The sequence below is a fragment of the Trachypithecus francoisi genome, unplaced genomic scaffold (assembly GCF_009764315.1).
Source record: "Trachypithecus francoisi isolate TF-2019V2 unplaced genomic scaffold, Tfra_2.0 Contig01558, whole genome shotgun sequence".
Classification (NCBI taxonomy): domain Eukaryota; kingdom Metazoa; phylum Chordata; class Mammalia; order Primates; family Cercopithecidae; genus Trachypithecus; species Trachypithecus francoisi.
Window position 1 is genome coordinate 444,663 of NW_022681440.1, and position 26,784 is coordinate 471,446.

The following is a 26,784-nucleotide window of genomic DNA, read 5'->3' on the forward strand; positions in this document are numbered from 1 at the left end:
GTTTTCATGACAAGTCTGTGCATGCGATTGTCTGTCACCAGATGTTGGCATGTTCTTGGCCTAGGTGACAGGAGTGTCAAGAGGGGGGACAGAGGATGCGTGTGAAATGGGGATGCCATGGACACCGATGTAGAGGGACAGCCGCTAACCGTGCAGCCCCATCACATTGTTGCATCTATGTTTCTCAGCCTAAGTGCAAGCTTCCCACCCCAGTGCACTGTCCCACCCCACAGCCCCCAGAATGACTGAAATATTCTGCAGAAAGAGGAAAATACATAGTACTCTGGGATTATATGAACCTCAGGGAATGGTTGGAAACTTTAGGATGTACATTGTCTTTAAACACTTGCCGTAAGAGAAACTCATTTCCTCAGCAGGGAACAGCAAGCTTTCAAAACCTCAGTTTTCTCATCTTGAAAATAAGTGGTGTTAATTGTTACCTCTAAATTCCCTTCCAGACTTAAGACTCCATAACTCACAATCTGATTCGGGGAGAGATACACAGGCTTGGATGTAAATTCTGGCTCTGCCATTTGTGGCTCTGGGCAAATCATTTAACCTGAGAGCTCAGTTTACCCATCTGTAACACCACAATCCCCTCCACCTTGGGGGTTGTGACAACACAGGGACAGCCCCTGAGGTAGAACTTGGGACAGGAAATGGGAGTGGTCACCATTTTCACTGCCTTCAAAGACTACCAGACAACTTCTCTGCCTGGCAGGGGACCCGATTCTGCCCTGGTTTATCTAATTCAAGAAAAGAATGTTCAGTTGGTCTTTGAGCAGATCTTTTCCTAAAAGGCCAATATATTGCAGCTTTAGTTTTGAAAAATTCATTAGGTTCTTGTACAAGAGAGAGACTGCAAGATGACATGTATCAAAAGTATGTATGCTTGTGCTAGAGACACGGTTATTTCCTTCCCTGAATGTCACAGGACACCTGACTCCTAATGTTTGTCTCTATGTTTGCTATTTAACCCGTCACTTAATCATTGCCTCAGAGTTGAAGCAAGTCAAATATTATTTGCTGAAAAACCTCAAGCTTTATAGAAAGATATCAGGTTCCTGCACCATGCAGCAGTGGACAGATTAAAAATATTAACTGCCCTTAGATTTGTTGTAATTGGAGTGGTAAGGTCTTGGGAAGTATCTGAGGACTTCTGCTTTTCTGATCCTGACATAATCAATTTCAGCACTTTTACTCAGTATCTTCTGGCTGGGTGGATCACCCTATTTGAACACTATCTTTCTTTGCAAGTTTTATAGTCCAATTAACAATAATACTCCAGTTTTTACAAATCCTCTGTTCTTTTTTCTAAAAACCTGGATGAAGTACTAAGAAAATGTTCTAATAACCTTATCATCATCACTAATGGAATCAAAGCAAATACCGATATGGCTGAAATCATTTACGTGCTGGCAGTGACTCTCAGACATTTGAGAGTCTCGCCTCTGACTTCCATAACAAGATAAACTTGTTCTCTGAACAAGACAGAACATGTATTTAAGTATTGGTAACTTCACAGCAGTGATTTTGACACTGAAGAATCAAATATTCTTGGACCAAGGATAGGCTCACCAAGAACCATATCAATGCTTTCAACCCAAGAGCATACCATTTAGGATACAGAATCAATTTCAGTATACGTACATGAATTCTCAAACCAACTTAGCTTATTCAGCTGGTTTATGAAACAGATTTTTTAAAAGACATATTGATAGAAGTGAGCGGCACTGACCATTTTGTTGACCACAGGAAAATAAGAGGCAGTATTATTCATGAACTGATTTAAACTTGGAACTGTGTTGAGGGACTTTTGGCCTATTTACCAAAGGGTCAGGTTTCTCTGTTTTTGGCAGCATTATGTCAGTGGAAAAAAACATAATAGGAATTAAAGAGACCTTATTCAAATCCTATATATCACTTAGTAGGTGAGTAACTGATCAAAATTAATCTAACTTTACTAAATCTTTTCTTCTTTCAACAATGCAGAATTATGACAGTACAGCAGAGTTGTTGTGAGATTGTAGATAATATACACAAAGTATCTGGCAGAGTGCTTGGATGAGAGTGGTGTGTAGCAATGATAATAAGAATCATAGCAATACAGAGTGATAATAAGGGGTTAGCTTGAGCAGACTGATTTTCTACATCAGATTAATTTAAAATGAGGAAATACTTTTCTTCTTAATAAATGTAATTTTCATTAATGGCACCTATCTTTCCAAACATGAGCGCCATTGGGGAAGGCAATACGAGCCGGGTGACCTTCCTGGAGAGAGACCAGAACCATGCTGGGGAGAAGTCCCCTGCAGACCAGGCTGTTCCAGGGACAGTTCTCTGGTTCCACTGGCAATGAGGCATCAGGCAGCCACTGCACTTCCTCTGCACCCCTCTTTCCTCATGTAGGAAATGAAAGAACAGGACTAGCACTCTCTCGGTTCTCTTTCCGCTCTCCTCTCTAGGATTCTAACTCATAAACAGAGAACAGTGCACACTGAAGCTTACCCTGCCAAATCGCCTCCATTATTCTCAAAAAGACCATGGGGCACAACAAAGGAAGAATATTTATAATTGGTTTTGAACCTTAACTTCAATATTTCCTACCTTGTATGTGGCAGAAAATTTATCTTAGTTTCTGGAAAACATGTTTCGTTCTACTGTAATCTTATTATTTAAAACTATTTATGTAATCTTATTTTCAGGGGGTTTTAATTTCATAATAAAACTCCAGCTGAGATGAAATTGAGCATGCATGTGCTTAGCTTAAGAAAGAATTCTGTGTTCTGGACAAAGTTTAAATCCACAGAGCCAGTTTAAGAGCAGAAATAAAAAGAGTTGCTTAGAGAAAAACTGTGGGCAATGAGCAATGTACAGAGAAGCCTGAAGTCATGCCCTTGAGGCCAAGCTGCTAAGCCAAGCTCAGGTCACACACCTTGCACCAGGACACTGGAGCCTCAAGGCCCTTGTGCTCAGAGGTGAACCAAAAAATCTGATTAGTATTGCACATAAAGGAAGCCAAACAGCCCCACAGTATGAGAGTGTAACAGGAGTCCTCCAAACCCTATGATAAAAGCGTATCCCCTTCACATAGCTCTCTGCAGAGCTGGCAGGGGCTGGCAATTAATTAAAGGCTTCAAGGCTGTGAACACAAGTCAATGGTTTTCTACAGGATAGAGACGTGGGGTTTGGGGCCAATCTGCCAAAATGTGCCATTCACGATGAATCTCTAAGAAATAGCAATCTCTGGGCCAGCCATCAGGGTGGGGTCTTTACCCTGGAACAGACGATGACAAGTGAGTCACATTCTCATCAACACTTTATATTATATTGCTGTTTATGTTTCACCATCATTTTAAATCCACCACTTTCAATTTATTTGAAACCATCTTTTTCTTAGACAACCCCGATGCTCTACTCCGTGCCTTATATCCCAGAGTACCCTCTCAGCCGAGTCCTGTATTCGGGGTCTACATTCCTCCTGCTTCTGCTACATAAGGGGATGGGGGCTCTGTCACTTATACCCTGCATTCCCGTTTGCAGGCCTACTGTGACATGGAAGCTGGCGGAGGCGGGTGGACAATTATTCAGCGACGTGAGGATGGCAGCGTTGATTTTCAGAGGACTTGGAAAGAATATAAAGTGGTATGGACATCAGAAAAGAATTTCCCTTGTGAAAAACAGCTTTCAAGATCTGTGGAACCTTAACCACCAATCCCAAACTAATCAATTACTTTTGACATAGTTTTCTTTTTGGTAGACGTGGGGTTTCATCGTGTTAGCCAGGATGGTCTTGATCTCCTGATCTCGTGATCTACCCGCCTCGGTCTCCCAAAGTGCTCGGATTACAGGCTTTTAAAATTGGTGTTCAAATTAGTTCTTCAAATTGGTGTTTCAGTCTCCCCTTTAAAGAATGGCCAATATAAGGTAAACTGTATCAAAACAAAAGCTGCAGCCAGGCGCAGTGGTTCATGCCTGTAATCCCAGCACTTTGGTAAGCCGAGGCAGGTGGGTCACCTGAGGTCAGGAGTTTGAGACCACCTGGCCAACATAGCGAAACTCTGTATCTACTAAAAATACAAATATTAGCCAGTTGTGGTGGTGAGCACCTGTAATTCCAGCTACTCAGGAGGCTGAGGCAAGAGAATCGCTTGAACCCGGGAGGCAGAGGTTGTAGTGAGCCCAGATCATGCCACTGCACTCCAGCCTGCCTGGGTGACAGAGTAAGACTCTCTCTCCAAAGAAAAAAAAAAAAAAAAAGCAAAAACAAGGCTGCCACTGCTTAGCTTATTTTTAAAGGTGGGCTCAGCGTTTTTTTGGTAAGCCAACTGTTTCAAGGTGCTTCACATTTCCATGAACTGTACTGTTTATGCCGAGGCTTCTGCTGGTGGCTCCCCAAGTAGTTCTCATTATCCTAATACAAATTATCTTCCAGCAGCAGCTTAGTGTCTAATAACTGACCTGTTTAAAATCCATTTTCTTTTGGGGAGGACCCTGAATTGTCACAGCACCAGAAATAATTTCTGCTATTTGATAGTTATTCTATGTTAAGTTGACGGACTATCCACTTCAAATATACAAAGAAAAAATTACATGAAGTAATTGAATTTAACAACTTGCATTACAGGGATTTGGCAACCCTTCAGGAGAATATTGGCTGGGAAATGAGTTTGTTTCACAACTGACTAATCAGCAACGCTATGTGCTTAAAATACACCTTAAAGACTGGGAAGGGAACGAGGCTTACTCACTGTATGAACATTTCTATCTCTCAAGTGAAGAACTCAATTATAGGTAAGTGAGTTACTGGTAAACTAAAAGAAAAAATTAAAAGATTTGTGGCCGGGTGTGGTGGCTCGCGCTTGTAATCTTAGCACTTTGGGAGGCTGAGGTGGGCAGATCATGAGGTCAGGAGATCGAGACCATCCTGGCTAACATGGTAAAACCCCATCTCTACTAAAAATATAAAAAAATTAGCCGGGCGTGGTGGCGGGCACCTGTAGTCCCAGCTACTCAGGAGGCTGAGGAAGGAGAATGGTGGGAACCCGGGAGGTGGAGCTTGCAGTGAGCCAAGATCGTGCCACTGAACTCCGGCCCGGGCCACAGAGCAAGACTCTGTCTCAAAAAAAAAAAAAAAAGAAAGAAAAGAAAAGAAAAAAAATTATAAGATTTGCTGGGTGACTATTCCAGAAAATGAGAACCACAATGATTTAACCAAGATCTAAATTACTCTTTTATTACCTTAAACGGAAAAACATCTTGTTTCTCAGAATTATTACCTCTTTAAGTTTCTCTGGGTTTAAAATTCTAACTTTGGTTATAACAATATAAAAGAAACTTCATACAAACAGTACTTTGTCCGTTGTGTTTACTGTGTATCTTCAAAGCCGAGAAGAATTCTGCCTGGTAGATAATTGGCTTTCATAGATACTTGTAAAATCAGTGAATGGTAAGTGTTCCCATGATGATATGTCATATGAATAGCATAAATGATGGATACTTGTGACTGTGATGTTTTATTCCAAAAGGTTTCAAAACTTAATCTGTCTTTATGAAGTTTAAACACATTCAATTGTGTTCAATCTCAAAGTCAAGATTAGTTGTCAAGTTTAGAGATGGCAGAGTTAGGTGGGATGGTTAGTCAACTCTCCTCTCCTCTACAGGAAATATATCAGATTCACAGCATTCCCTGAGTGTTTGCCTTGTCCTCACCCATTTGGTGGCAATAATCATAATAATAGCATGGGCAACCTTGACCAGGAATTTACTTTCTGCCTCTAAAATGCCATGAGAGTGGAGACAGAGAACAGCAATGGGACTTGACAACTTAGTGTGCAGATAAGTATGGTGAAGCCACATGCACAGTAATGCTGGTACACAAGGCACATAGAGGCACTCCGAAATGTGTGCACAATGGCAGGGGCAGAGAAGTGAGACTGTGTGCCCAGTGGCACCAACACCAGCCTAAAGGAGCCTAAAGAGCACAGACTGGTGGCGCCCGGTGATCACGGAGCACACATTATGAAATACCCACTTTGAGGTCAGAAATCAGCAAATGAAGGTCAACACGAACATCACAGAAACAGTCATCATCTGACCCACAGTCTCGTCTTCATCTCATTAATGCCCAAGTCAGACACTCTGCTCCACAACCTGAACAGTCTGAAAGGAGACACAACGTTAAAGTCCTTGAGCAGGCTGCCCAGTGGAGGGCTGTAGTGGGCAGCACAGAGAAGTGGCTGAACGTCAAGTTGCCTGAACAACCAACTGAAAACTCTACAATGCCCAGTATGTCCTGTTTTACAAACAGTGAATGGAAATTCAGAAGCATGTTTGAGAAACAGATATACATGGATGTGACTCTTTAAACATCAGTGAAGCACATTCACTATTCTCATGATGGAAAGACCAGGCTCTCCTGGAGAGGTAACAACCGAGATGAATGAGAAGATAGGTGTTTGGGCCTCACAGCAGTTCCAACTTGACTCCAAAGAGATCAAAACTTCAATGAATTTTGAAACACAAGTGGTTGGTCATTGTGTTACCTCCAAGTTAAATATTTTTTCAACTGGCAAGAGTTAGGAATCTACAACAGAAGAATTAAAAAAAAAAAAAAAAAGAAGCACAAAAATTAAGGATTAGGCTGTTTGTATAAGAAGAGTTTTACAAAATGGGTCATTACCCTTGTACGCTGACATTATAAAAATATTTTAAACTGAGATGGTTCTTAACAGATATTTCCTTTAGAAATGCAATCAATTTTTGGATAGGCCATTTGGAAAAATACACATGTTGGTTTAAAGCTTAATTTGCTTGGCAAGATAAAATAGATATTACATCAAAATTATTATCCTATAAAACATGATGCTAGCATGATAAGAGAACTGTGAAGGGACTGAAACTTTTCATCACTGCAAATGCTTGGAGACGCCCATTGTATGCAGCATGTAAGGGATTTTTTTTCCGGAAGAAATGTTCTCCAAGTGTGGGAAAACTGGAATATACATGTTATAAGAAATGGATAAACGCATCAGTAGAATTTGATTCTTTCCAGTAAAACTAAAAGCTATGTGTACATTAAACCTTAAAAATTGGTCACTTTTCACACACATTCTGGCAATTTCATATAACACTGAGGTTTAACTGTTAAATGTTGATGTTACCTCTTTACTCCACTGTCATATAAAAGAATCCCTGACAAAGCTGCAGAGATGGGAAAAAAAATCAACCCATACCAACGTAATGCAACTTCAAGAACATGGCCATTCTTAATAACCAAATTTTAAAGAAAGCACTTTAAACCAGGGAGCCATAAAAGGACCTAAAATTATACAAAACCTTTCGAACAGAGACTCATAAAAAATAGTATTCTCCCTTATTTTTCTTGCCTCTGGGGAAAATTTAACAAGTTCCATGAGAAGTAAACATGTTCAAAGGAGACAGGAGAGTTAAAAGATAAGCAAGGGAAGTGGTTCGTCTCAATCCTGTCTATGATTAATGGGAAGACAATGGAAAGAAAGTAAAGTGTTTCAAAATCCCAACAAAGATGAGTATGTATGACATTAACACTTTGCAGCAGGCATTTAGAGACTGAGCTATGGCCAGTCTCACTTTTGAAACATGTAGGAAAATACTGAGACTCACATGTCCAGTCCACGCCTTAGGATGAAGTTTCTAGGGGCTGCCTTAATACTGAAGACACTTAGGAGCAACACTTATGGAACTCCACATCACATGGCCTCATCCTCATCTTTTCACAACTTCTTCAATAAACAAACATCTCTGTTTAGGTGTGCACCAGTGTTGAAACATGGCAGAGGGGTTTGCTGCATCTGGTGCAAATCCTACCTCCATGACTTAAGAGTCTGACCTCGGACAAGTTCGTATCTCTGAACCTCAGTGACTTTCAGTGCAAAAATAAAGATGGCGGCCACCACTGCGGGTGGTTATGAGCATCCAATGTGCGTGTAGGTATAAGCACCTGGCCTGGCCTGACCAGCAGGTAAAAGTAAAAGAACCTTTTCTTTCTTCTTTGCACTCTTCCAATACAAACTGATAGAAATTATATTATTCCAATGCGGCAGTTAGTAAACATTAGCAGGTTTTACAAAGAAGGGCATCATCCTGGTGCTTCAAGTACACTTCTCCTGCTACCATTGCAGGATTTGCTTTGTAGGCTCCTCACCTGGGTCTTCGTGTGCCTGTTTCTCCATCGGGATGTGAGGACTCAATGTGCCAACATAGCATACCCCATTACGTGATGCCTGCTCTGATCTGTACTGAACCATCTGCCAAGGGGCTTCTTTGCAGCAGAAACTCCTGAACATAGTTATGGAAAATTTAAAAAAGAAAAGAAAAGAAAAGAAAAAACAACCTCAAAACATATTGTCTTCTCCCTTCCCTAATTTGCTCCTTGCTGGTACACAGATGACCAATAATAAGTCGTATTTTTGCAACACAACTTACAATGGTTCAACTTGAGGTTTTTCAACTTTACGATGGTGTGAAGGTGATACACATTCAGCAGAAACTACACTTTGAGATTTAAATTTGGATCTTTCCCTGGCCAGTGATATGTGGCACGACGCTCCCTTGTGATGCTGGGCAGCGGCAGCAAGTCACAGCTCCCAGTCGGCCCTATGATCACCAGGGTGAACAACAGACACTGCGTGCACCATGTTGCCAAATGGCTCTGCCTGACTGTGGGCTAATGTGAGTGTTCTGAGCACATTTAAGGAAGGCTAGGGCTAAGCTACGATGCTCTGAAGGTCAGGTGTAGTCCATGCATTTTCAATGTACATTTTCAACCTTCAATGGGTTTATCAGAACACAGTCCCATGGGAAGTCAGGGATCATCTGTATTGTAAATAGTGTCTAACTTACTTGGACATTTGTTCCTTTCTCAATGTCTAACAGTTTAATTACTTTACACTACTATACAGACATGAGGCAATGCAGCCACAAGGATTTATTTTCAGCACCGTTCTGTAGATTTCTTCCCCAAACCCAGTGGCCATTCCTTGTCTGCTGCATTCTCCATCCCCCCGGGGCGCCCTGCGGAAAATGATGTTTGAGGTTGCCCAGTTGTGTCAGGACTCCGTCTCTATGGAGGACTGGAGACCTGGGAGAAGGACCCTCGTGCTGCATTTCTCTCTCTTCTGTTTATCTGAGAGCAGCAGGAAAATAAATTACAGGGCTCTACAGTCCCTGCTGATAGTTGTGCAAGTGATATGTGTTGAAGGTTTCATGAAAACATCCCTCTTTGCCGAAGGATTTGATGATAAGTTGGTTCCTGTTTATACCAGTGCAAAATATTTTGTCCAGGGTATGCATTAGTCCATTAATGAGTACAGAACATGCTTCTGTCGAATAGAATTCTTCATTACAAAAAATTTTCCACTACGGTAAATCAATGACCCTAGCCAATTAAAGTTGTTTTTTTTCTTTGCACACTTACAGGATTCACCTTAAAGGACTTACAGGGACAGCCGGCAAAATAAGCAGCATCAGTCAACCAGGAAATGATTTTAGCACAAAGGATGCAGACAATGACAAATGTATTTGCAAATGTTCACAAATGCTAACAGGAGGTAGGGATGACTTTCTCTCTTCCTATTTGTATTGGCAAGGAACGATTTCATAGAGGGAAAGGCTGGCAATTTGGACTTCAAATTGTCATTGGTAATGATGTCCACAATTTCATACATAGACACACTCGCTTAACATAGATAAATGTGTTTCACTTTTTTTAGACTAAGTTTTAAGTGAGAATATGATATGGAGCTAGACTTGTCAGCAAGCCAACCGTGTCTCCTCAGGACCTAGCCCTGGCAAGGAGAGGGGATATTTGATTCTTAGCAAGCTCTCCTGGGTTTGTGCTTGCTGGATACTAGAGAGATGGTTTAATTACATTTTGCTTTATTTAAAAAGTTAAAAATTCCAAGTAGCAACCAAAACAGTAATACACATTATAGAAATATTTCCAAATAATCATTTAATGTTCAAACAAAGAATTTCCAGTTGTCATTTATTATTTATTTATTTTGAGACAGAGTCTCCAGCTGTTTGTTTATTTATTTATTTTGAGACAGAGTCTCACTTTGTTGTCCAGAAGGGAGTGTGATCGCAGCTCACTGCAACCCCTGCCTCCCAGGCTCAAGCAATTCTCCTGCCTCAGCCTCCCCAGTGCTGGGATTATAGGTGCCCACGACTGCACCGGCTAATTTTGTATTTTTAGTACAGAGAGGGTTTCATCCTGTTTGCCAGGCTGGTCTCAAACTGCTGACCTCAAGTGATCTGCCCGCCTCAGCCTCCAGAAGTGTTGAGATTACAGTGTGAGTCACCACACCTGGTCCCCGTTGTTTTTTTAAAAAAGATTTCATTACTATATAGCAAACACCTATAAACACAACGAGTTAACCAACCTCTTTTAGTGAATCAAATTCACACGAGTGATCTTCTTCTTTAAGGCCTGTCTGGTTTTCTACTTTTAGTATCAGACTGCCGTAAAACAGACAATGAAAACCACACTGACAAGCAAAAGACCACTGTAGTAGTCACTTAAAACGGATGGGTTGGTATTTAGAAACATTTGAGAGTTCAAACATAGGAATCAACTTTTAGAAAATGTTATTTTTCTGGCCTGGTGGCTCACGCCTGTAATCCCAGCACTCTGGAAGGCTGAGGTGGGCGGATCACCTGAAGTTAGGAGTTCGAGACCAGCCTGGCCAGCATGGTGAAACCCCGTCTCTATTAAAAATACAAAAATTACCCATGCGTGGTGGCAGGTGCCTGTAATCCCAGTTAATCCTACTCAGGAGGCTGAGGCAGGAGAATGCCTTGAACCTGGGAGGCGGAGGTTGCAGTGACCCAAGATCGTGCCACTGCACGCCAGCCTGGGGGACAGAGTGAGACTTCATCTCAAAAAAAAGAAAAAAAAGAAAATGTTATTTTTCTGATTTTTTAAAAGTTTAGAAATTCACTGACAGGAACAAACACTACTACTTAGTAACTGAGACAAGAAAAAAGTCTGACAAATGCTGTCCAGTTAGTTCTTGAAAAACACTGAAAGATTTAAAGTAGCAACAAAAACTCTGCCAATAGTGCAAAATGAATGTAAAGAATAACAGGAAAAATGGGAGGGTTTAATTTCTAGAGAACATAAATCGTGTCTGCAAAAATTCATATGTTACCCACCCAAGAAAACCAAAGGTAAGAACTATGGTCAACATATTTTATAAATGAAAGTTACTACATTAAACAAATGGATGACCCAAGTTATGATGCATTTACACTATAGGAATCATTAAGAGGTTTGGGCGTGCACACTTGTAATCCCAGCACTTTGGGAGGCCAAGGCAGGCGGATCACCTGAGGTCAGGAGTTTGAGACCAGCCTGGCCAACATGGCAAAACCCCATCTCTACTAAAAATACAAAAATTAGCCAGGTGTGGTGGCGCACACCTGTAATCCCAGTTACTCAGAAGGTTGAAGCAGGAGAATCGCTTGAACCGGGGAGACAGAGGTTGCAATGAGCCGAGATCATGCCACTGCACTCCAGCCTGGGTGACAAGAGTGAGACTCTGTCTCAAAAACAAAACAGAACAAAACAAAAAAACAAACAAAACAAAACAGAACAAAAAAACACACAAAGAAATAGCATCATTAACAGTCAAAAGGAGGATTTAGTAATGAAAATAATATGAAATTTGGTAATATTCAAGTCTTTAAATTTCATGCCTTTTATACTGAAAGAATCAGGCCTCATTAAAAAAAAAAAAAAAAAAAAGCAATCCTCTGTTTCCTGAGAAAATATGACTACTATTTGGTAACACAGGTCCTCCCTACTAATCATTATTACATCAATTAGCAAAGCCCTCATATTGATTTTGCAAAAGCTTCTTGTTTCCCTCATCCTGGCACAATCATCCTTTTTAAAGCTGAACAGCAGGGAAAGTGGTCGGGTGGAGGGGCCACAGATACCTAGGGCTTCGTTTCCTGTCTGCCCTTCCCCCCACATGCTGGACCCAGTTCTCTCCTTGAGAAGGTTGTGGTTGCTAGACCACCCGTATGTGGTGAGCTTCTTGGGAGAGTAGGAGAATCGCATTAATAACCAAGGAAACAATATATTTACTTACTCAAATCAAGATTTAGGGGCTGAGAATGTAATTGGAAAAGAGACTGAGGAGAGGAAAAACAGTCCAAGAGAGAAAGTGGAGTGGTCTTGCCTGTGAAGGGGTCAAATTCCAGCCAGCGGTCTGGACCATTAATGAACCAGCCTAATGAGCAGCTCTATTTTGCATGGACACCAAGTTCTCTAGTCAGACAAGCTCCAGAAGAGACTGACTTATGAATCTGTTAAAGTGCTGAATATGTGAAGGATTCTGAGTAGAACACGCAAACTTCCATCCAATCTGTATTCATCTGAATCAAATGAAGTCACTGAGCTGTTACCACCAGGAAAGAATGTAGGAACCTGGATGAAATAACTGGCACTCACAAAGCAATGTGTAAACACAACACTATATATAGAATATGTATATTCTATATATAACATATATAATATATATTCTATATATACATATATAAAGGATATATAATCTATATATACATATATAAAGAATATACATATTCTAGATATAAAGAATATACATATTCTAGATATACACATATAAAGAATATATATATTCTCTATATGTATATAGAGAATATATTCTATATACATATATATAAAGAATATATATACACATATATTCTCTTTGGCATCAGAGTTTTTATTTAAGAAATAATACATTACAGGTAAGGCTAAAGAGGCCCTGCCAGTGCCATTCCCTACCTGCTGCTTGGGTCAAGGTTAATTCACTTTATTAATTTTCCTACATATGGAGATATCAATCATAATTATTTTCTGTATTTTAAAAATTAATATAAGGAGTATCATACTGTATGTGTCCCTCCAACACAGTGTTCTTGAGATTTATTCAGATTAATATATGTAAAATCAAGGTTACAGCAGACCTCTCTTCTCCTTAGGGGAAACATTCCAAGATGTCCAGCAAATAAATGCCTGAAATCACAGACAGTATCAAACTCTATGTGTTTATTTTTTCCTGTTCACACATATTTATGAAGTTTAGTTTGTAAACCAGGCACAAAAAGAGACTTAACAACTATAATAAAACCGAATAATATACAACATATTGCTTCCAATTTCATGGATATAAGATTTGTTCTTCTATAGATCTTAGCACCCTTAGTGTACAATTTGTTCTCTCCTTATTAAGTCAGGAACTTTCACCTTTTCACTTAAAGGAAGCACTTTACAGCTTCTCTTTGGCATATCTGAATTGCCAGCATCATCACTCTTGCACTTTTGGGGCCATTATTAAGTCAAATAAGGGTTACTTGAACATAAGCACTGTGATACAGCGTGGATCCACGGGATGGAGGGGATCATTCACGTTCTGGGAGGGAAGAAGGGGACAGCAGGAGATTTCATCCCGTTACTCAGAACAGCATGCAATTTAAGGCTTATAGATTATTTCTGTCACCCAGGCTGGAGTGCAGTGGCGCGATCTCGGCTCACTGCAAGCTCCGCCTCCCGGGTTCCCGCCATTCTCCTGCCTCAGCCTCCCCAGTAGCTGGGACGACAGGCGCCGCCACCTCGCCCGGCTCATTTTCTTGTATTTTTAGTAGAGTCGGTGTTTCACTGTGTTAGCCAGGATGGTCTGGATCTCCTTACTTTGTGATCCACCCACCTCAGCCTCCCAAAGTGCTGGGATTACAAGCGTGAGCCACCGCGCCCAGTCCCTGCTTATAGATTATTTCCAGAATTTTCCAGTAAATATTTAGAGCCGCAACTGACTTCAGGTATCTGAAAGCGCAGAAAGCAAAAACAGCAGATGAGAGGGGACTGCTGTGTTTCTTTCTCTCACAAACCCCAGCATGCTCCTGTTTTTGGCCAAGCCCAGAAATGAAGGTGTAGATGGGGCTTCACTCCCACAGCCCCCGTGCTGGGCACCTCTCCTGCCCTGGCTCCAGCTGAGTGAGCGCACACTCTCACTTTAAATTTCCTCTTTGTCTCTGAAACATAGAGACTTCCTTTTTATGTAGCTCCACTGAGTACTTAATATTTTGGGTTAAAGTTCAATTAAAAAAATCCTTTAATAGAGCAAGGGAGCCTGAGCGAGTCCAGCCCACCATGTTGCTGGGACTGGTAAGTAATCCTGGTTGAAGGAGAGTTTTCCAACTGTGCCTCAGATGTTTGCTTATCCCCGCTGTAAGTGCGTACACACTGTGGGCTTACAAAATAGGACTGTGGAGAATTCAGCCTCTCCACACAGCGTAAGGGAAAAAGTGGAAGAACGCTTGTAAAAGCATTTGCAGTCATAAAACTGTGATGCCATGGGCGTACAGCTGGAAAACCATCCCTCTGCCAGTGCACATCCTATACTCACAATCATCTGCATGTGCCTACTCCACATGCCTGCAACGTGCCTCCTGGCTTAGCTGAGCATTGCTGTCTTCGTTGTGGGAGCTGGCATCACTTAGTTCCTAATTCCTTCTGTGTTTTACTTTCACAGGCTGGTGGTTTGATGCATGTGGTCCTTCCAACTTGAACGGAATGTACTATCCACAAAGGCAGAACACAAATAAGTTCAACGGCATTAAGTGGTACTACTGGAAAGGCTCAGGCTACTCGCTCAAGGCCACAACCATGATGATCCGACCAGCAGATTTCTAAACACCCGAGTCCACCTGAATAAGACTGTCTCGAACTATTTTCAAAGACTTAAACCCAATGCACTGAAAGTCACGGCTGCGCACTGTGTCCTCTTCCACCACAGAGGGCGTGTGCTCAGTGCTGACGGGACCCATGTGCTCCAGATTACAGCCTGTAAACTTTGTCACTTAAACTTGCATCACTTAACAGACCAAAGCAAGACCCTAAACATCTGTAATTGTGATTAGACAGAACACCTATGTAAAGATGAACCCGAGGCTGAGAATCAGATTGACAATTTACAGACTCTGCTGTCACAATGAAGAATGTTATGTGCAAGTTTATCAGTAAATAACTGGAAAACAGAACACTTATGTTATACAATACAGATCATCTTGGAACTGCATTCTTCTGAGCACTGTTTACACGCTGTGTAAATATCCATATGTCCTGAATTCACCATCACTATCACAATTAAAAGGAAGAAAAAAATCTCTAAGCCATAAAAAGACATATGCAGGGATATTCTGAGAAGGGGTTACTAGAAGTTTAATATTTGGAAAAACAGTTAGTGCATTTTTACTCCATCTCTTAGGTGCTTTAAATTTTTATTTCAAAAACAGCGTATTTACATTTATGTTGACAGCTTAGTTTTAAGTTAATCCTCAAATATGTATTTCAAGTTTATATGGTGGAAACTTCCAGGATCTCTGAAATTATCAACAGAAACATGTGCCATTTTAGTTTGTATGCAGATTGTACTATTTTTTTCTGCCTGATGGTTAAATATGAAGGTATTTTTAGTAATTAAATATAACTTATTAGGGGATATGCCTATGTTTAACTTTTATGATAATATTTACAATTTTATAATTTGTTTCTGAAAGAACTAATTGTGCCTTGTGATAAGGAAACCTTTGATTCTAATGATGAGAAAAATTATACATTTCATTCTATGACAAAGAAACTTTACTATCTTCTCACTATTCTAAAACAGAGGTCTGTTTTCTTTTCTAGTGAGATATATTTTTATAGAACTAGGTTACAATTTAATTTGTAGTTGAGAAAAGCCTTCTATTTAAGAAATTTACAAAGCTATACGTCTCAAGAGTCACCCTTAAATTTACTTAAGGAAAAAAGTAATTGACACTAGTAAGATTTGTTTATGTCAATCAGCAAACCGAAAAAAAAAAGTGTTTCAAAGTGCAAAAACAAAATCTGATGTTCATAATATATTTAAATGTTTACAGAAAATTTGAGAACACAGGGCCGGGCGCAGTGGCTCACACCTGTAATCCCAGTACATTGGGAGGCCGAGGTGGGCAGGTCACCTGAGGTCAGGAGTTCAAGACCAGCCTGGCCAACTTGGTGAAACCCCGTCTCTATTAAATAATACAAAAAGTAGCCAGGCGTGGTGGTGGGCACCTGTAATCCCAGCTACTCGGGAGGCTGGGACAGGGAGAATTGCTTGAACCCAGGAGGCGGAGGCTGCAGTGAGCCAAGATCACGCCACTGCACTCCAGCCTGGGTGACAGAGCAAGACTCCATCTCCAAAAAAAAAAAAAAAAAAGAAAAGAAAATTTGAGAACACAGCTTTATACTCAGGACTACAAAACCATAAACTCCTAGAGTTTTAACTCCTTTTGAAATTTTCATAGTACAATTAATATTAATGAACATTTGTGTAAAGCTTTATAATTTAAAGGCAATCTCTCATATATTCTTTTCTGAGTCATTCGCAAGGAAGTTCAGAGTCCAGTCTACAACTAGCATCTACTATACGTCTGTCTTTACCTTAAAGTATTCTACCATTATTTTTTCTTTATTCCATTTTAAAATCTAATTTATTTTACGCCAACTTCTTCCCGCTCCCTTGACGTAGTTTTAGAACACATAGGTGTTGCTACATATTTTGAGTCAGTGATGGACTCGGGCAAAGTCAAGGCTCTGTTTTATTTCCACCAAGGTCCACTTTTCCAACAACTATTTAACTGAGTCAAGAACCTCCCTACCTTAGAACTGTATCTACTTTATATTTAAGAAGGTTTTATGAATTCAACAACGGTATCATGGCCTTGTATCAAGTTGAAGAACAACGGAAAATAAGAAAATTTCACAGCCTCAAAAGACAACAACAAGTTTCTATGATATCTCAATGACAACAGTGCTGGATACTTAGGCAGGGAAATGATAATGCAGGAAAAACTGGCAACAACACAATTTATATCAATTTTCCATGTAGGCAGGTGAAACAAAACTCAAGGACAAATCTCATTATGTCATCGGGCATCATATATAATCTCTTATGACCGAGAAGGGGGGAATTTGTGTTTTTACTTTACACTTCAGTTCCTTACACAGTATTTCAAACAAACAGTTTTGCTGAGAGGAACTTTTCTCTCCTTAAGAAAACATTTATAAAGCTGAAAGGAAATCAAACAGTAATCTTAAAAATGAAAACAAACAACCCAATAACCTAGATAACTACAGTGATCAGGGAGCACAGTTGAACTCCTTTTTATGTTTTAGCCATACGGCCTACTCAAACAGCTAAATAACAATACGGGTGGCAGATAAAAATCACCATTTATCTTTCAGATATTAATCTTTCGAATGAATAAACTGTCACAAACAAGTTAACATTTTTGAACATGAAAGGCAACTTCCGCACAATTCTGTATCCAACCAAACCTTAAATTACCCACTTAATTATTACTTCATCTTAAAAAAATTAGAACCCAGAACTTTTTCATGAAGCATTTGAAAGTTGAAGTGAAATTTAGGAAAGTCATAAAAATATAAAGACTGCTATCACAGCACCAGCAAGCCATAATTTTTATACCTATCAGTTCTGCCTCTATTAACAGTAAAAACATTAAACAAGGTATAAGACTACTTGCCCAAGAATTCAGTCTTTTTTCAATTTTGTTTTTCTCAATTCTGAGGACTTTAATCATTAAATTTTCTTTGGACTGCATTCCTGACTACTTTTGGCAGGATGGTCTCACGTTCTCACATTTGTTCTCACAAATAAATTGATAAAAGATGTTAAGTTCTGTGAATGTCTTTTTAATTATGGGCATAATTGTGCTTGACTTGATAAAAACTTAATTCTACCCTTACGTTTATAATAATTTCTTGAGAACACCAAATTGCATTTACCATCATAAAACAATATTTGACTTACAGGAGCTGCAGGGAAGTGATTAGACAGTTCGAATGGCTCCTCAGAAATCCAGTGACCCGATTCTAAAGACCATAGCACCTGCAAGTGATACAATAAGCAGATTTATTATACATTTATTAGGCTTAGCAGGCAATAAACCAAGAGTCACTGTGAAGACACAGCAAAAACAAAACAAAAAATTCAGCAGCGATACACTCCGCAGATCTGAAATAGATGTGTTCTCAAACAACAAAGTCCCTTCAAAATCTTCATGTTGCATAAATGTTATGAATATTAATAAAAACTTGGTTAAGAAAAAGTCTCAAAACAAGAAATCTGAGTCATTATTCTCATGAGGCCGAATATTTAAATATCATCCTGTTTTTACACAATGAAATATTATATATATATTTTTTAATTCCAAGTTTCTAATTTGTGAAGTTTTATAAACAGTCCTCTATAAATATTCCAGACTTTTATTAATTAAAACAGTGAATTAACAGAAGATGGATCACAAGCCTAAATTCCAAAGCAATCCTTTGGCTTGCGACTTGGTTTCCAACATTGTCTAATATTTTCAGAAGTCCCCCGGAATACATCTGAAATTCCTTCCCAGACTTTGGAAGAGTAAAATGTCCCATAAACAAGCTTTCATCATCATCATTATCATCATCATTATACTCTTAGTATTTGAATCCCCACACTTTTAAATGATCAGTACAATCTTTTCCTTTTTAATTCAGTAATATCTGAGGTTCTGCAGCTGTCTCTACTCCAGGACCCAAATCCCTGAAAATCTGTCTCTATAAAGCAGAAGTTTAGAGCTAAAATAATAAAGCTGGATTATATAATTCCTGTTTGTTTGTTTGTTTGTTTTTTGAGACAGACTCTCACTCTGTCATCTAGGCTGTAGTGCAGTGGTGCAATCTCGGATCACTGCAACCTCCACCTCCCAGGTTCAAGCGATTCTCCTGCCTCAGCCTCTCGAGTAGCTGGGACTACAGGCACCCAGCACCACACCTGGCTAATTTGTTTTGTATTTGTAGTAGAGATCAGGTTTCCCCATGTTGGCCAAGCTGGTCTTGAACTTCTGGCCTCAATTGATCTGCCAATCTCAGCCTCAATGCATGTTATTTAAGGAGATATAACAACAATATGTGAGGCTCCCCACAACTCATAAAATTAACCCAGAAAAGGTAAAAATCAGGTTCATTTCAGACAAGAGGCAACATAGAAGTATAGTACAGTGAGAAATACAATGTACCAGTGACAGAAGCCAGGAACCAGCCTTAAAAATGCGTGTGGCATTCAAGTTCAAATATAATCCACATTAAAATGTCAACCGAATTTAAACAACCTCATGGAGAAAATTTATGTCCTCTGAATTTAGCCCTTTCTAAATGTTAAGAAAATAAAACCATAAGAGGCTAAAGTAGAGTTCTGGTCAGTAAATTAATTAATTTACATAGGCATCCCAGGAATTAATATTGTATAGAGACAGGAGAAAACACTGATTCAGTTGTATTAAAATCATCAAATCAGAAATACAGTGTAAACATTTTGCTCCAGTAGTTTCATCGGCCAAACACATCTTTACCTTAGTAGAGTGTTCAAAATAGCAAAAATCTACTTTGAAAGAGCACAGGTAAGGCTGTACGCAAACTTAAAAACAAAAGGTTGGCCCAACATATTTCTCATAAGAAGGGCAGAGTGAATTCAGCATCTGCTGCATCAGGAATTCAGCATCTTGTAGGTAACACATTACATAATGAAAATAGTGTTTTTTACATTGTAATATTATCATTCATAAAACCCAAACCTTGCTGATGAATGTAACTAGTAACTACATCTGTGAATAGAAACTGCTTTATTTCTTCCTGTCTGATATGTATGCACACTTTATTTCCCACCTTACAGCACTGGATAAGACCCTCCTGTTCAAGGCAGGGAAGGAGCAGTGAGAGCATTAGAGTTCTTTGAACAACTTTGTGAGGCAGACTTCTTCAGTTTACTGTGGTATAGGATATCATAAAAACCTAAAGTGTTCAACGTAATGTACCTATGTTCACATCAATGTATCTATTATGTTAATGTGTCTATGTTCAAATTAATCTATAGAAAGCACAAGCTTTTTTCTGTATTTATATTTTCGAAGCCACTTTAGCTTCATAGCAAAGTTAAGAGGAAAGTACAGAGAGCTCCCATACACCTCCTGCCCCGACACATGCATTTCAATGTCTCCCACTGGAGTGCTACATGTGTTGTACCCAGTCATCCCATGTTGACACATCATTATCACCCAAAGTCCACAGTTTAAATTACAGTTCCTTATAAGTGAAAAGCATATATTATGATGGAGTACTGGTGCTGGCCAGTGGCTGCAGTGCTTCCCTAAGCTCTTTTCAACTTCCTATTTCTTTTTCTTTTCTTTTGAGACAGAGTCTTCCTCTGTCCCCCAGGCTGGAGTACAGTGGCGCAATCTTGGCTCACTGTAGCCTCCGTCTTCCAGGTTCAAGCAATTCTCCTGCCTCAGCCTCCTGTGTAGCTGAGACTACAGGCACACATCACCACGCCTGGTTAATTTTTTTCTTTTTTTTTAAGTAGAGATGGGGTTTCACAGTATTGGTCAGCCCTGCGTCGGCCTCTCAGTGTGTTGGGATTACAGGCATGAGCCACTGCACACAGCCCTGTCAACTTCTTATTTCTCAAAGAATTACAAATTTCTGAGTGATCAAAAGGATTACTGCTAAGTATCGGTAAATGTTACATCTCCAATTAGGATCAATCGAATTAATTTTTATTCATTCATTAGCTTATTAGTATTTTCTTAACTGCCTAAGAAATTTTCTTCAGCCAAAACCAAAATTTATTCACAAAGTATTTCATAAGCAAAAACACTGAACAAGGTATTCAATTTTTGACTTCTCAAAAAAAATTTAAAGAGGGAAAACAACAAGCAACTATTTCAATGTCTAAGTGATGAGAGAAAACTTGGGGTGGGGGGAAGGCAATCTGTAAGAGGGATTTTAAGTTGGGCTTGAAAACATGACCCCATTTAATAATGACTCCCTACTGGTATGAAAAATACAACTATAACATGAAGCTGGTTTAACTCACTGGAAAGCATTAATGATTGTGTTGAAAACATTTATTAACATTCACAATTTTTGATAGGCAACATTACTGTTAATCATAACAGTAAATTTATTCCACATTTCTAAATAGCCAGCCTTATCCAAGCATACCGCCCACCAGAGCTTACCACCCACCATACTGTGAAATTCAACTGCAGTTGTGGTACTAAGAATACCTGTGGGAATGTAACTGGAAAGGAAAAAGGCGGGGGGAGGGGGGCGAGGGGGGCTTCCGTGTGGCAAAAGTCAACAATATTCTTTTGCATACAAAAGACTCCACGTTGTGTAAAACAGGGGTCCTGGTACCAGTTTGTGGCCTATTAGGAACCAGGCCACACAGCAGGAGGTGAGTGGCGGGTGAGCCAGTGAAGGAAGCTTCATCTGTATTTACAGCTACTTCCCATTGCTGATCTGAGCTCCACCTCCTGATCTGAGCTCCACCTCCTGATCTGAGCTCCACCTCCTGATCTGAGCTCCACCTCCTGTCAGATCAGCAGTGGCATTAGATTCTCATAGGAGCGTGAGCCCTGTTGTGAACTGTGCACGCGAGGGATCTAGGTCGCATGCTCCTTATGAGAATCTAAAGCCTGATGATCTGTCACTGTCTCTCGTCACCTCCCAATGGGACCGTCTAATTGCAGAAAACAAGTTCAGGGCTCCCACTGATTTTACATTACGGTGAGTTGTATACTTATTTCATTATATATTACAATGTAATAATAATAGAAATAAAATGCACAAAAAGTGTAATGTGCTTGAATCATTCCGAAACCATTCCTCCCTCACCCTCCCAATCCCTCAGTCCCTGGAAAAATTGTCTTTTACAAAACTGGTCCGTGGTGCCAAAAAGGTTGGGGACTGCTGGTATAAAATGCCACTTGATTAATTAAAAATCAAATCTGATAGTTAGAAACTTGTCCCACAGACGTAAGCCATAGGAATGTAGCTGATTTCAAACAGTTCAAAAGTATGTTTTACATTCCACTTTACTGGATGATACTTTAGGAGTAAAGTTAGACATATCTTTACTTTAATCATTGAAAGTGATTGGGGTGTTTCTGCCACTGTCTCCTCCATCCACCTCTCACTCCACCGACTGTGGTAAAAAGTGTGGTTGTAGGTGTTTACGGAAGGTTATTTATTATAAGATTTTTAAAATTATTTACATTATTTATTATAAGAGTAACAAAAGTAATAATTATTAATTTGTTACTAATTTAAGCTAACAAAATTATAAAAATCAAATTACAAAGATTTTTCTCATCAGATTTTATAGATCCTTTGTCTTAGTTGTTAGGGTAATTGGTTTTCTCAAACAACATTTATGAGAGTTTGCTAGTTTGTATGCTGTTTTGGATTTTTCTAAAGAAAGAAGAAGAATATTTGTGATTCTTCCCCAACTAGACAGTGTAATATACTGGTTAAAAGCACAGAATTCAACAACTGGGTTTAAACCAATGTCTATCTTTTTACAGATTTATGACAAGGGGCAGGTTAATGTTTCTGCCACATGAAGACGTTATGTATCATTATTAACTACAAAAGTACCCATGTAGTCAATGAAATAGTATAGCAATGAAGTTATTTCTAGGTTATACTGAACTTCAGGAGAAAAAATTGGGGATGTCAATGGTACAATTTTTAACAACAAAATAATAGGGTACTTATGTCTCAAGCATTTTCAAGTCAGAAAATAAAGAAGGTCTAGTCTTCTGAAGAGACCAGCTTGAACTGGCAAAATTTCAAGGCAATAATATCTGTTCCAAAATAAGCTATTCTTCTGTATTTCCAACACATCTCATAGCATCAAGAAATGCTTCCTATAATTCCATAAAGTTCTTTTAAAAATACAAACCTATTTAGTAGTTGTAGTCGTGCCTTAACAAAGCAATTTCCCACATATGACGACTTTTTTAAGTGAGGTGAAATTGGCATAATATACAATTAACCATTTTAAAGTATGCAACTCAGTGGCATTTTGTATCATGATGCTGTGCAACCAGCACCTCTTTCTAGTTTCAAAACGCTTTCATCACCCCAGAAAAACATCCTGTACCTGTTAAGTAATCACTCCACATCCCTCTCTCCCCTCCATCCCTGGTAACTTCTACCTTGTTTTCTATTCTATGGCTTTACCTATTCTGGATATATTGTATGAAAGGAATTACACAACATGTGCCTTTTGTGTCTGGCTCTTTTCACTCAGTGTGATTCAAGGTTCATCCAAGTTACGCTTTTAATGAAGGCTAGTGATCGGTGTCAAAAATGCTTGTTGAATAATAACAGTATTTAATATTTATTGTGGATACTGAGTACTTTATTTAGGTAATCTTTCCATTCTTTTACAGATAAAGAAACCGCCTTGGCCGGGCGCGGTGGCTCATGCCTGTAATCCCAGCACTTTGGGAGGCCAAGGTGGGTGGATCACGAGGTCAGGAGATCCAGACCACGGTGAAACCCTGTCTCTACTAAAAACTACAAAAAATTAGCCAGACGCGGTGGTGGGTGCCTGTAGTCCCAGCTACTCGGGAGGCTGAGGCAGGAGAATGGCATGAACCTGGGAAGTGGAGCTTGCAGTAAGCTGAGATCGCACCACTGCACTACAGCCTGGGCGACAGAGCGAGACTCCATCTCAAAAAAAAAAAAAAAAAAAAAAAAAAAGAAACTGCCTTACCCAAGGTTACACAGCTACAGTGTAGCAGGGTTAGCAGTAAAATCCACTGCCTTATCCATTAATCTTTTCAAAACACGGAGCAGTCAGAGAATGCCCATATCAAGGTTCACAGCTATAGAAGATAAAAAATATTCTCTAGGCTATCTTTGGAAGTAGATGCTAGAACGAAGGTGGGCTATGAATTGAAGAAGAGCTGAATTCAAATTCAAAATTCACCATTTCTGGCCTGGTGCAGTGGCTCACGCCTCTAATCCTAGTACTTTGGGAGGCCAAGATGGGTGGATCACTTGAGGTCAGGAATTTGAGACCAGCCCGGCCAACATGGTGAAACCCTGTCTCTACAAAAAACAAAAATTAGCCAGGTGTGGTGGCATGCACCTGTAATCCCAGCTACTCAACAGGCTGAGGCACAAGAATTGCTTGAACCCAGGAGACAGAGGTTGCAGTGAGCCAAGATCGTGCCACTGCACTCCAGTCTGGGCAACAGAGTGAGACTCCATCTCAAAAAAAGTTTTTTCTTTTTTCTTTTTTTTTTTTCACCATTTCCAAGCACTGTCGTATTTTGCATCCTGGGGACCCAATGCTGGGTCACAGGACCAGCAGCATGGACCTCACCTCAAGCCTGAGTAGACCCAGACCACTGAACTAGGATGTGTACTTCAGTAAGATCCCCCAGGTGATCCACATGTTAGTAAGGTTTCAAAAGCACTGCTCTGGCTGTCTCATAAAGAAAGGGGCAGGAAGCTAAATATCTAACACAGCCTATTTAACCAAGAAAGGGAAGATAAGTAATAAAGTACTAAAAGTATGCGTTTAAGAACGCGTTTCCCTTTTAAAAGACATTGACTGACAAGAGACTGAATTCCAGGTGGTGAGAGGGAAAACAAACTGCATGTTGACCTAGGCTTGAATATTCTTACGAAAAAGCTCAACTCAATTGAACACAGACATTTAAGTTCAATTTATTCTGCTTGCACTCTACCTAATCCTTTCCAGTTTCCACAAATGAAAATGGGTGATTCTCAGATGTTAAGACTTAACTGCTCAGTAATATCCACTTTATAAATACAGCTAAGCAATGGCCAGGGTGACCCAGCATGTCACCACTGTACTCACATGTGAAGTCCAAACATCTTTATAAATAACTAAGTGCGTACTTCTCTTATCAAAAGGAAAACAAAGAAATAAATATAACAAATTCCAATGTAACTAAAATAAATAGCAGAAACATCACTTCACTGTATGAAAACACAGCAGAAATTATTACCAACACAGACAATAAACCAAATATTATGGCTACTAAGAGTGATCACTATTTTTTGTTAATCTTTCCGCGAGTTTGAATTACAAAGTTGTTTTTCTTAAATGAACATCAGGTCATCTTATATTAATGAATTTTAACAAGAAACACATTAACTACATGGGTAATTTGCAATTTAGGCTGATGCATAATTTTTATGTAATATTTTTAACTCATTGGGGTGAGAAGAAATTCTGAGATTAAAAAAAAAAAACAGGTCATCCATCTACTCATTTATTCATTCAATAAGTAAGGACTGAGTTCCATGTCCAATCCTAGGTCCTGGGGCTATGTAAGCACACAGGCACATTCTCTGCCCTCGAAGGACTGGCAATTGATAACTAACCAGTGTCCACTAAAGAGGACACTTGCATTTTTAAAACATTCTTCCTTGTGCCAGGGAGAGTACGGCTGTCTCTAAAATACTGTCAAAACTACTGTTTACAATTTAACACTTGAAATAAATGATCTACTACAATAAACTGTATACACAGAATATTAGAATTACATAAAAAGAAAAAAGATGGTGAAAAATAGTATGAGTGTATATTCTTTCTTATTTTGTTGTTACCCAGCAAAACTAAAGTCAAAAGAAATCACAGGGCCAGGCGTGGTGGCTCACAAGGAAGAGGCGGGGGGATTGCCTGAGCTCAGGAGTTCGATTCCAGTCTGGGCAACATGGTGAAACCCCGTCTTTACTAAAATACAAAAAAATTAGCCAGGCATGGCGGCGTGCACCTGTAATCCCAGCTATACCCAGCTACTCAGGAGGCTGAGGCAGGAGAATCACTAGAACCCAGGAGGCGGAGGTTGCAGTGAGGCAGTGAGCCGAGATCACACCACTGCCCTCCAGCCTGGGTGACAGAGTAAGTGGGGATGTGGTGTGTGTTGACAGAGTTTGAATTTGTGTCCCCACCCAAATCGCAGGTTGAATTGTAATCACCAGTGTTGAAGGTGGGGCCCGGTGGGAGGTGACTGAATCCTGGGGGCAGAGTTCTCAGGAATGGTTCAGCCCCATCCCACCTTGACACTGCATAGTGAACGAGTTCTCAAGAGATCTGGTTGTTTAAACGTATGTAGAACCACCACGCCCTTTCCTGCTGCTCAGCCCATGGAGGATGGCGCCGCTTCCCGGCTTTGCTTTCTGCCATGATTGAAACTTTCCTGAGGCCTCCCCCGGAAGCCACTATGCTTCATGTACAGCCTGCAGAAGCGTGAGCCAATGAAACCTCTTTTCTCCATAAATTACTCAGGCTCGAGTATTTCTTTACGGCGCTGTGAGAACAGACCAACACATACGTGGCATAGCAAAAAATCGTGGGCAGCCTACAGAAGAAGAGTGGGGCCATGCTAAGGACAAAAGCACTTGACTCCGCCATAGCCTCCCTGGAGCCACTAACCAGGAAGCAGACAATGGTATTTACACGGCAAAGCTAAGTATGCAGTCTCTGTATTACCCAAGAGTACAATAATTTAACAATAATCATTATCAACTAATCAATTACTTAAGCCAATAAATAATTGGATAATGAAATATCATCAATAATTTTATATTAATTAATTATTAATATTAATTTATTTAATGATTTAATATAAAATATTTAATTTAAAATTTTTAAATTAAAAAGAACTAAAAAATAGAGCTATTATGAACCTATGGCAAGCTGTTACTTTAGCTGAGAAAACTGCATTACATAATTCTCATTCTCTGGTTAACGACAGTCTAACAAATTTTCTGTACTAAATTTTCCTATGAAATTCATTTCATTGGGAATTCCTATTCAATTC

The 26,784-nt window shown here is 39.6% G+C and overlaps 2 protein-coding genes across 4 annotated transcripts in view; one reads left to right on the forward strand and one right to left on the reverse strand.

Annotated features, from left to right (window-relative positions):
- ANGPT2 (angiopoietin 2) overlaps window positions 1-16,808 on the forward strand; it is a 61,402-nt gene extending 44,594 nt beyond the window's left edge. For both annotated transcript variants that reach the window (XM_033177597.1, XM_033177604.1), the window contains exons 6-9: window positions 3,544-3,645; window positions 4,628-4,794; window positions 9,460-9,590; window positions 14,583-16,808. In XM_033177597.1, the coding sequence (XP_033033488.1) occupies window positions 3,544-3,645; window positions 4,628-4,794; window positions 9,460-9,590; window positions 14,583-14,743 (561 nt within the window). In that variant the 3' untranslated portion in view covers window positions 14,744-16,808. The remainder of the gene's footprint in view (window positions 1-3,543; window positions 3,646-4,627; window positions 4,795-9,459; window positions 9,591-14,582) is intronic.
- MCPH1 (microcephalin 1) overlaps window positions 1-26,784 on the reverse strand; it is a 246,982-nt gene that overhangs the window by 131,742 nt on the left and 88,456 nt on the right. For both annotated transcript variants that reach the window (XM_033177581.1, XM_033177588.1), the window contains exon 12: window positions 17,910-17,987. In XM_033177581.1, coding sequence (XP_033033472.1) covers window positions 17,910-17,987 — 78 coding nt within the window. The remainder of the gene's footprint in view (window positions 1-17,909; window positions 17,988-26,784) is intronic.